Consider the following 10385-nt stretch of genomic DNA (forward strand, 5'->3'; position numbering starts at 1 on the left):
GTCCCCTGGCCAGGTCGGGCCCCACTGCCTGCATCCTTCCCAGCCCCCCCCCCCCCCGCCCCCGTCCCTGGCTGCGGAGGTCCCCTCCAGGCCAGGCAGCTCCCACCATCTTTTCTTGCTCACAGCAAAATCTCAGCCTGCTCCAAGGGCATCCTGAACCCCGTGGAGCTCCAGAAAAACTACTCCTACGTCATCGAGAAGTAAGGCTGCCCCTCCCCCAGCACCCAGGGCAGGGCAGCAGTGAGGGGGCTGACAGCTGGCCAGAGGGAGTCCATGCTGGGCGAGGACCAGAGCCAGGAGGTCGCCGCCCACAGGGCCAAGCCACCCAGAAAGAGCCACCGTGCCAGGCCCTGGGCGTCCCTGGATAACGCCCCAGCTGCCCCGGCTCTGGGTCTCCCCCGAGGTAGTGGGACCGCTGGACATTCCCAGCCTGGACGGGAGGGTGCAGCGGACCAGGGCCTGGTGGCCACACTTGTAGTCCCTGACCCCGGGGCTGAGGCAGGAGTGTCACCTGAGCTCATGAGCCAGAGACCAGCCGTGGCGGCATAGTCAGGCCCTGTCGCCCGAGACAAGCAACCGGACTCTCTGTGCCGGACGCGAGGCCTCGCCACTGCCCTCGACGCCACAGCACAAGAGCCATCACCGACACCTACAAGTGGGTTCGCAGGCCACCACAGGTGACACACAGGTTCTGCGAAACACCACACCTTACCGTTCATTTTCCAGCACCGGGAATTGTCCCGGGGCACTTATCCACTGAGCCCCAGCCCCAGCCCTTTTTTTTAAATATATTTTTTTAGTTGTAGATGGACACAAGAGCTTTGTTTTTGTTTATTACTTTTTTTTAATGTGGTGCTGAGGATCAAACCCAGGGCCTCACGTGGCAAGGTGAGCGCTCTACCATTGAGCCACATCCCCAGTCCCCTCCCAGCCCTTTTTAAAAAGCATTTTATTTAGAGACAGGGTCTCTCCAAGTTGCCTAGGGCCTCGCTAAGTTGCTGAGGCTGGTTTTGAACTCGCCACCCTCCTGCCTCAGCCTCCCGAGCTGCTGGGATGCCACCAACCTGGCCACCAACCTGGCATATTGCACTTTTTTACATAAGGGACTCAAGCATCTGTGGATTTGGGAGTCCTCGGGGGATCCCAGAACCCATCCCCGTAGGACTAATCCCCTTCGGATCCTGAGGGATGCCTGTAGCTATAGATACGGAGGGAGGGAAGGAGAAAGACTGTAAGGAATTGGCTGAGGCCCGGAACTTCGGACGTCTGCAGGGTAGTGGAAACTGGAGCCCAGAAAAGAGCTGCAGTTTGAGCCACATGGCCATCCGCTACGGCACAAGGGTTGGGATTGGGGGCAGGTAGGTGTTTGTTCTGTTCCGGCCTTCGCCTGATTCGGGCAGGCCCACCCAACATGTGGGTCCCCCACAGCACTCAAAGAGCCCTGATGTAAACGTCAGTCTCATTCAGAAACCAGAAAAGACGCCTTCACACAAACAGCCAAGGCCTGGACCCAGTGATCCGGCCACATTGATACACAAAATCAACAGGAAATCCCAGTGTCTCTGGGTCTTGACTGTGAAGCTTGCCCCCTAGATGTCACCTCCATTCTGGTGAAAGTCCCTGTTGCAGAGGGAAAACAGGCGGCAAAGGGCCCGGCAGTGGGCAGGAGCTGACCCCACTGCCCGTGGCTGCTTCCTGCTCTCTTAAAGGGAATTCTACGACTCCAGCTACCAGGGGCAGCGGTCCGACGAGGACCTGGTGGTGCAGTACTCGTACAAGGACCTGGGCTGCCCGCGACTCGTCTACTACGACACCCCCTGGAAGCCCGTGATCGAGCTGTAAGAGCCCCGTGGGTGCCCAGCTTGGGGTCACCTCCGGGCCCTTGCCTCAGGCCCACCTGGTCAGGGGCCTCCTCAGGGCGGTGGTCACTCTGCCCTCTGGGATCACGGCGTGTGCCACTGCACCAGGCCCAGCTTGCTTTTCAAATATTTGTCACTTGCCTCTGGTTGGTGGGACCCACGGTGCAGCTGCCACGTGAGGGGAGCCAACTAAGCTGCAGATGTCACCGGAAACCTCTGGGGCCGGGGAAGCGTCCTGTTTGCTTGGGCAGGGTGCCGCTGGGTGATGGCATGCTTAGCGTGTGCAAGGCCCGGGTCCTCACACATGCCCAGTGTGCGGGTGGGATTTGTCCCTGTGCTTATCATGACCTTACTCGGTTCCCACACACGGCATCAGCTTCTTCCCGTCCCTGCTCATCGGTCCCTCTCAGGCTGCTGCCCGGTGCCTGGCCCCGACTCTGTCCCCTCTCCCTGCACTTGGCGCGGCCCCCCACCCCCAGGACAGGTCCACGCAGCGGGCAGCTGTGGCAGAGGTCTTCTCAGTCCTTGGAGCAGCCCTGCCCCGCTGTGTCCCAGGTGGCGGAAGTCGGACTTCCAGGAGGTGGTGAGCGCCGAGTACGTGCTGCTGGAGGTGAACGGGGTGTTCACCTACTCCTACGCCATGACCGCGGGCTCCGCCTCGTGCCTCAGCCAGCCCCAGAACTGGACCAGCGTCCTGGAGACGTCCTCCAAGAAGGGACCCTTCTCCTGGAACAGAGAGGTAGCGCTGACCCTCTGGCCTGCACAGGTCATGCCTGGATGAGGGGGAGGGCCGCAGCCCCGGGGGGAAGGGAGAGCGTGGCACTGGGCCGTCCTTTGGAAATCCGCAAGGGAACTGACCACGGTCCGCTGGGCCCTGCTGCGGGGGTGAGCCCGCCGGGCGCCACCTCCGCGGACTGACTCAGCTCAGGGTCCGAGCCCCGCGAGCGTTTCCACAATACGGGGTGGTCCGTGGTCAGCCGCTGGCGCTCGTCCCCTGCCTGGTTCGAGGCCGAGCGCAGGGCGGTGCCGCCAGCAGGGGGCGCGCGCTCCCCGCGCCGCCGCCCGAGCGCTGTCCAGCGAGGTGACCGGCTCCCGGTCTCGCGGCCCTGGTCCTGTGGGTTCACCTTGAGGGTGCTGAGGAGGCACCCAGGGCCGGACACGTGCGCGGCGAGCGCTCTGCCGCGGAGCCCCAGCCCCAGCCCGTCAAGGGCTCTGGCTATCGCCGCGTTAGTGTCGCTTTCCCTGTTTTTAAAGATGAAACTCGCTTCACATTCCATGAACTTTGGGGGTTCTGGAGTCGGACCCAGCGGGGCGCCATCGCTGAGCCCCAGCCCTTTCTCATTTTTACTTTGAGAAGGTCTTGCCAAGTTGCCGAGGCTGGCCTTGAACTTGCAGCCTCCCGCCCAGCGTCCACTCAGTGGAGGGGCAGGCATGTGCCACCGTGCCCAGCACTGTGGTGACTTGTTTTCTTTTTTAATAGTTTTTTTTTAGTTGTAGTGGGACGCAACACCTTTAATTTATTTATTTACTTTCACGTGGTGCTGAGGACGGAACCCAGGGCTTGTGCATGCTCATCGAGCGCTGTCCGCTGAGTCCCGGCCCAGCCCCGGCTCAGGTGACTTTTTAAGGGAGAATGTGTCAGAGTTCCGCACCACATAGTATTTCGGTCACCGACAGACGGCATGTGTGGCCATGCTCCAGTGAGATCAGGATAGGGCTGAGGACGCCCTGTCACCTGGGACCTCGTGTGCTGGGGCCGTGCAGCTCTGGACACACCACTGAGCGGCCAGTCGCCCAGTAGCACAGCGCAGGCAGCTGTGCTGGGCCGTGCAGCTGTGGGGCTGATGAAGGCGCCTGGTTCCTGTGTTCCCTGAGGCTGGGACCCAGGGCCTCAGGCAGGCCAGGCGCACTGCCCTGCTCTGCGGTGCACTGTGGCTTTCAGACACCCCGAGACGGGCACTGTCCCGGAACCCCGTCCTGTGGAGCTGCGTCTCTGATGGCTAGAGACTGAATGGTGTGCAGTTCCGCAGGGTCCCAGGCCTCCCCACTGCAGGCTTGTCCCAAGGTGCCCGGGGACGCGCGCACCAGAGTGTGCTCGCGTGTCCTGCAGCGAGGACCTTGTCCAGGGACACCTTCACTCCTTTGTGCTGGGTCCTGTGTCCTCGGCGTTTTCTTGCGGGCTGGGGTCTCCTCTTGGTTTTCGAGAGCTCGTGGCTGATGGCAGGCCCCGTGCCATCCCCGGGTGGTCTCTGCCAAACTACCCCTGGACTCCCTGTTGCTCTCCTTTGCTGCTGGATCTTCCCTCTCTGCTCACCTGCCTCCCTCTGGGAGGCTCCGGGCAGGCAGAGGACCCAAGCGTAGGGCCGGGAGGTGGCCTGGGTCCTGGCTGAGGGCAGCCAGCATTCTGGGCCAGCCGCGGGCTTCCTGGGTGAGGGCGGGCTGGTGCGGGTGGACAGGCTGACAGCCCTGGGGAAGGCCAGCTTGCCAAGCTGGAGTCATCTGCAGACCCCTCAGGCTGACGGCCAGGGGCCTCCGCCTCCACAGAGCAGTGGGCACCCTGCTCCCCGAGGCCCAGCAGGAGGCTGCAAGTCCAAGGCCGGCCCCAGAACTCAGCGTAACAGGGCTGGGGTGTGGCTCAGAGGTAGAGCAGCTGGGCGAGGAGCAAGCCCCTACCCACGACAATCCCGGATGGACGCGCAGGAGTCGCAGCAGGGCACTGTTCACCTACCTCCAAGTGTCACCCGAGAATCTGGGGACAGGACAGAAAGCTGCCACCTCGACTGGTCCCCCTGACCTGGCTGCATCGAGCCAACAACAGCCCCCGGAGGGGAGTCCGGGCTCCACCCTCCCAGATCCCAACGTGGAGCCCCCCGGGCGGCTCCTCCCGGGCTGTGAGGAAGCCCGTCCCTGGCCCTCTTGGCCAGCCTTGGCCTTCTTGGCCTGTGGACGTGCACCCCACCTCTCCCTCACCCACATGGGGGTCCCCTGTGCCTGTGAGGGTGCAGTGGAGGGTGGCAGGCAGCTCCGGGAGGACAGGCCAGGGCCAGTGGCATGCTTCTGTCCCCTCCCTAGAACTACATAAGCTGCCGCGACAGCAGCAGCAACCTCACTGCCTTGGAGTGGCCCGATGTCCAGTACCAGGTCCTGGGGGGCCTAACGGACAACGAGATCATCTTCGACCAAAGGAACGGGTTCTACATCTTCCACCTGTCCATCGTGGACCCCTACTACAGGTCAGCTGGTCCGCCCTGCACCAGGGCCACCTGGCAAACTGGGGGCAGGCTCTGTGGGGTGGGCCACACCTGTGCAGGGTACCCTTTATGCCCCTCCCTCACCGGCTGGTAGATTCTGACTGAACTGACTTCCCATGGGGCACCGGGGCCACAACTGTCATCCCAGTGACTCTGGAGGCTGAGGCAGGAGGATTGCAAGTTGGAGGCCAGCCCTAACGACTTAGCAAGATCCTGTCTCAAAATAAAAGTTAAAAGGCTGGGGTGTGGCTCAGCGGTAGGGCGCTTGCCTGCCTCCCACACGTGAGGCCCTGTCTCTGTCCCCAGCGGTACCAAACAACGGAACAAAAATCCCAGCTCAGACTGTCCCACAGAGTGACGATTTTAAGTTCTAGTTGACATTTGTTCATTCGGGAAGTCCTGGCCCTCTGTGGATTCTGCATCTGCAAGTTAAACCACCCACTGGTCACAGTGTTAAAGACTCCTGTCTGTACTGCACACGTACAGGGTTTTTCTGGCCACCATTCCCTAAGTCACACACAACAACAACCACTACACGGCCCAGGGCCAGGGGTCCGTCCCTCAGGGGTCCTTCCGGCCCTGGGAGGACACAGGTTCTGTGCCCAGACTGCCCGTTTCACACAGGGGACAGCGGGATTTCAGATTCACAGCCAGTGCTCCTGCCACCTCCAGTGGGGGACACGGTGGGGCAGGCCGCAGGCAGCTCAGCCACTCAGGGCTGCCGGCCTCGGGGGAAGGGGGACTGACGACTTGCATGGGGGTGGCTCCAGGCAGCCTCTCCCATCAGACGTCCCCACCCAGGGGCGTCAGGAGCACCTGGAGCCAGCCCTGTACTGGTGGCCAGTGTCCCCCTGGGGACAACACAGGCGACTTCCTCACCCTGCTTGAGTCCTCTCTGCCATCACCGTGGAGGAAGGTCCACCTAGATGTCCATGGGGCCTCCTGGGCCCAGTGCTGGTGCCCACTGCGATGCCCCCTCAGTCTGCAGCCCGCTGTCCTGCCTCGGGTCTGACGTGCAGGCGGGGGCCCTGCGGCTGTCCCAGCGCCTCCCCTCCTGCCCCCGCAGCTACTGCCAGCTGGAGACCACCTTCAGCATCTACGTGTACGGGGCCTACCCGCGCAGAGCCATCCCGCCCGAGGCCGCCATCGTGCTGCTCGTGAGCGGCCTCCTGCTGGCCGTATGGCTGGCCCACCTCGTCCTGCACACCAAGGAGGGCCACAGGTGCCAACAGTGCTGTGCCAGCCTGTGCTGCTGCGGCTGTGCCAGGGCCAGGCACCGAAGTCCCGCCAGGGCTGAGCACGGGGCCTCGGAGTAAAGCGTCAGACTGAGCAGGCAGCAGGCGCCTTCTTCCCACTCCCCGCCGGCAGGAGTCGCCGTGGGTCTTGCTGGGGGTGGAACCCAGAGGGCCCAGGCCGGGAGGGTGCTCTGCCTTGGGGACACACCCCGGTCCTTTTTCTTTTTCCTTTGGTACCGGGGACTGAACGCAGGGGCACTGGACCACGCCCCAGCCCTGTTTTGTATTTTGAGACAGGGCTCCCCGAGTGGCTTAGCGCGGCGCTTTGCTGAGGCTGGCTTTGAACATGTGATCCTCCTGCCTCAGCCTCCCAAGCTGCTGGGATGACAGGTGTGGCCGATGCACTCAATCCTCACTGATTCTGTGACACTGTGGCATCCCGAAGCCAAGCCCATAGGACCATGGTTTCCTAGAGACGACACTCAGTGCCCTCTCCACAAACCTCACGTCTGTAACGTGCAAACCAAGCAGTGCCCAGCGCAGGCTCCCAGCCTCCCGTCACTGGGATCCTGCAGTCCAGGGCCAGCCCCAGGGCCGGGAGCCTACCACACAGAGCCTGCCCACCCTTTGCCTTTTGTGCCAAAACCACAGCAGGGACCCTGCCTTGTGTTCCCAGCTCCCTCTGCGCCCGGCCAGTCCTGTGCTTCTGGGCGGCCCTGCCTCCTCCCCTCCGCTCACTTGGCTGGACCGATGATGAGGGTCCACGCCGCGTCAGACCTCAGCTCACGAAGCTGAGCACGGTGGCGCACCCCGCCAGGTCCCAGGCCCCCTGGGCTCCCCCAGCACAGACCTCGGGTCCCCGGATGAAGGTCCCAGCACCAGGGGACAGCCCAGGGTGGGCAGGACTCCCAGCCCATCCTGGGAGGAGCAGGCCAGGCGAGCCATCCCACAGGGGTGTCCCAGGAGGGGCGGCCTGCCACCTGCTGTTTGGTCACACGTTCCTAGGGGTGGCACCCCTCAGGGTCACCTTGGGCACAGCAGAAAGGCAAGGGAAGGCCTGTGCATGGGCAGTCCCACGGGATAAGGGGGGAGGCTGAGGACACTGGCGCCTGGGGTCACCCTGCCCTTCCTGGGCTGGGCTGTCTCTGGCTTCTCACATCAGCACCTAGGCAGTCCCACTGGAGCCCTGCTGGACACCCTCACCGGGGCTCAGGGGCCACGTGCCACACGTGCCCCGCCCTCCTTACTGGGCCTCCCTCCTGCACCCGCCTCGCCCACCCTGAGCCAGCGCTGCCCCCACCACAGGGGGGTCTGCTCGTGCCCAACCCTCACCACCCGGCCAGTCGGCAGCACCAGCCCAGCCCCTGGCCTGCCTCCCCTCGCCCACCACTGGCCCAGGGCTGCAGCAAGGCCTCCCATGGCCCCAGGCTGCACAGAGGCCGCACAGAGTCAGGGCCTCTCCCACCCGTGCAGCTTCCTGGGACGCAGGGCAGACAGTAGGGTACAGACTGAGCGTGCTGGCCACTCCCTGGGAAACCTTGATTTCCACCACCAAACACAGAAGTCAAGTCCTCGTGCTGGATGGACGCAGTGCCGCGCACCCGTGATCCCGGCTATCAGAGCTCCTGAGGACTTAGCAAGACTGTTCCAAAATGAAAACGGCTGGGGATGGGGCTCAGTGGAAGAGCACCCCCAGGGTTCCTTCCAGAACCAGAAAAAACAAGTTCCCCACTTCCTGAGGACCCCTGCTCGGGCCCTCTGGCACAGGGACCAGCCTGTCTCCTGCGAGTAGCCCTGGAGGCCAGCATCAACAAGTGCTGGGTCCTGCCCGACCTCAGCACGCAGCAGGGCACAGCCTTGCCTTCCCTCAGACGCGGGCCAGGGCCCAGGTGTCCGCACACAGCCTCCTGCCCCTGGAGGCCAAGGGACGCCAAGCTGAGAGATCAAAACTTTTAATGGGGGGTGACTCCCAGGTCCTGCCGCGGCCCCACGGGGGCTGCCACCTGCCTGCCCTTGCCACCCGGCTTCCCCTTCCTGACGGCAGAGGCAGCCTTCTTCTTCCCCGGGGGGTCAGACCTCAGGACAGGGGCCGCAGGGTCAGCAGCAGGGGGCCCCAGGCGGGGCGGCGGGTCCTCGTCAAGCGCCTTGAAGTTGAAAAAGCAGTCCACGTTGGACACGGTGTCCAGGATCTCGGGCACGCTGTAGTCGAAGGACAGCAGCTCGTCGGGCAGGTGCAGGGAGCGGATGTCACTGGAGGAGTCGCCGCCGCCCCCGCCCCCGCAGTCGGGCAGGCCGGGCCTGGGCAGCTTGCGCGGGGTGGCCTCGGGCTCCGCGCCGGCGGGCAGGCAGTCGAAGAGCTTCATGGCGTCCTCCAGCAGCACCTTGTCCGGCAGCACGAAGGCCCGCGCCGCCTCCGGGGCCTTGGTCTCCCCGGGACCCGTGGCGTGCGGCAGGCTGGGCACGGCCCCACTGCCACCCTGCGGCTCCTTGGTGGGGACAGCCAGGGGCTCGCTGGGCCGTGCGGCCCCCTCAGACCCGTGGACTTGGCCGAGGTGGCCCTTGAGGGGGCCGTAGGTGCTGGGGGGCAGGGTGGCCTCGGTGGGCAGCGTGACGAGCAGCGGGGGCAGCTTGCTCTCCTTGGGGGGCGCCAGGCTCTCCTTGAGCAGCGGCGGGGGTAGGTCCACAAAGGCGGGGGGCCCCCCATCGCCCACAAAGCCCAGGGCCTCGGGCCCAGGTCCCTCAGGGGGGAAGTAGGGCATGAGGTACTGGGACCCCCCGGGCGCCGGCTGGTAGTGGGGGTACGGTGGCGGGGCTGGCACGGGGCCCTTGAGGTAGCGCTGCGGCTCCAGGAGGTAGCTGCCTGGCGAGGCGGGGCCCCCAGCCACGGCCAGCTTGTACAGGGACGACTGGCCAAAGTCGGTGGTGGCCCACTCGATTCGGTAGATGCGGGGGTCGAAGAAGCAGCCGCATGGCGCCATCTGGAAGCCTGCAGGCAGCGGGCGTGGGTACCCACGGGGTTGGGACAGGGGCCTCCTGACTAAGGGCCCCTCGCTCTGAACTCTCTGGGGGCCTGTCTGGGCGAGGACATGGCTTTCTCCCCAGCTTCCTGAGGGATGGTGGCCCCAGGCTTTGCTTCGGGGACCCACTGGGATCGGGCCTCACTCTGGGTCCCCACGGGCAGGGCCCAGGGCATGCTCTGAGGCTGGGCAAGGTGGGGGGCAGAGCTTGCCTCTGGGGAACCCGGGGAGCAAGGTAAGCGACCTGCCTTGTGGCACAGAGGACTGGCCCCTCCTCTGGGGCACCCGCCTGAGGTTGGGGACTCAGGCCGACCTGCAGGGTCCCCTGGGGGCAGAGAAGGGAGATGAGCCCTGCCCACTCTTAACTGCTCCGGCCCTCGTTGAGCTGGGGTGGCCGGTACCTGCTGGAGGGGCGGGAAACGCCTCTTTCTCCGAGCTTAGGGGCTGATACAGGAGGTTCGAGGCTGTGGACAAAGGGGCCCGGTGGGTGGGGCCTGAGCTGCGGAGGCGCCCTGGGCACCACCTCCGCGAGGCCGCCCCCACCCCCGCCACGCGTACCCACGGCAGGAGCAGACTCGGGGCAGGCGGGCGCTGGCTGGCTGCCCAGCCCCTCGGTGCTCTCCAGGCCCCTGGGGCTGAAGCCTTCCTGGGGGGCTGCGGTGGGGTAGAAGGGCTTGGGGTGCTGCATGGGCAGGCGGGGCCTGGCAGGTGGGAGTGGAGGCGCCCACCGGAGAGCAGGCTCAGAGTCCTGCGGGGTTCTACGCCCCTGGTTACTGGGGCAGTGGGTTCCAGGCCAAGGCCTGCCCACCAGGTGGGGTTCCGGGGGTGGGAGGGTGGGTAGGAGGCAGAGGGGACACCCAGAGGTGAGAGCCAGTGTCACCTGGGGGGGGCAGACCCTGGCCTGGCCTCTCCTCTCTGGCAACACTGTCCACTGCTCCAGAGCCATGGCCCCCCAGCAGGGGCCCTGACCTCACCCGAGGCCCACTCCACCACCCGCTGGCAACCTGGTGGTCCTGGCCTCTG

The 10385-nt window shown here is 64.9% G+C and overlaps 2 protein-coding genes across 8 annotated transcripts in view; one reads left to right on the forward strand and one right to left on the reverse strand.

Moving 5' to 3' along the window:
- Catsperd (catsper channel auxiliary subunit delta) overlaps positions 1–6439 on the forward strand; it is a 41927-nt gene extending 35488 nt beyond the window's left edge. For 5 of the 6 annotated variants that reach the window (XM_078034230.1, XM_078034214.1, XM_040290628.2 and 2 more), the window contains 5 exons: positions 126–200; positions 1710–1838; positions 2415–2598; positions 4932–5092; positions 6177–6439. In XM_078034230.1, coding sequence (XP_077890356.1) covers positions 126–200; positions 1710–1838; positions 2415–2598; positions 4932–5092; positions 6177–6426 — 799 coding nt within the window. In that variant the 3' untranslated portion in view covers positions 6427–6439. The remainder of the gene's footprint in view (positions 1–125; positions 201–1709; positions 1839–2414; positions 2599–4931; positions 5093–6176) is intronic. The other variant, XM_078034219.1, reaches the window with a different exon arrangement.
- A 1842-nt stretch (positions 6440–8281) lies between these two features.
- Prr22 (proline rich 22) lies at positions 8282–10063 on the reverse strand. Of its 2 annotated transcripts, XM_078034264.1 has the most exons (4): positions 9921–10063; positions 9764–9826; positions 9611–9687; positions 8282–9331 (listed from the first exon to the last, which is right to left on the reverse strand). In XM_078034264.1, the coding sequence occupies exon 4, from the start codon at positions 9321–9323 to the stop codon at positions 8298–8300; it is 1026 nt and encodes a 341-aa protein (XP_077890390.1). In that variant the 5' UTR covers positions 9324–9331; positions 9611–9687; positions 9764–9826; positions 9921–10063; the 3' UTR covers positions 8282–8297. The 2 variants fall into 2 exon arrangements, with proteins under 2 accessions (XP_077890390.1, XP_013216968.4); XM_013361514.4 differs by lacking the exon at positions 9611–9687 and having other exon boundaries at positions 9921–10057.
- Between the last annotated feature and the right edge of the window lie 322 nt (positions 10064–10385).

Source organism: Ictidomys tridecemlineatus, chromosome 2 (assembly GCF_052094955.1).
Source record: "Ictidomys tridecemlineatus isolate mIctTri1 chromosome 2, mIctTri1.hap1, whole genome shotgun sequence".
NCBI classification, from domain to species: Eukaryota; Metazoa; Chordata; class Mammalia; order Rodentia; family Sciuridae; genus Ictidomys; species Ictidomys tridecemlineatus.

Coding starts and splice junctions, on each gene's coding strand:
- Prr22 (XM_013361514.4), bottom strand. CDS start 10,050: ATGCAGCACCCCAAGCCCTTCTACCCCACCGCAGCCCCCCAGGAAGGC. Junction 9,827..9,920: donor CGAGTCTGCTCCTGCCGTGG/GTACGCGTGGCG, acceptor CTTTGTCCACAG/CCTCGAACCTCCTGTATCAG. Junction 9,332..9,763: donor GTTTCCCGCCCCTCCAGCAG/GTACCGGCCACC, acceptor CGCTGCCTGCAG/GCTTCCAGATGGCGCCATGC.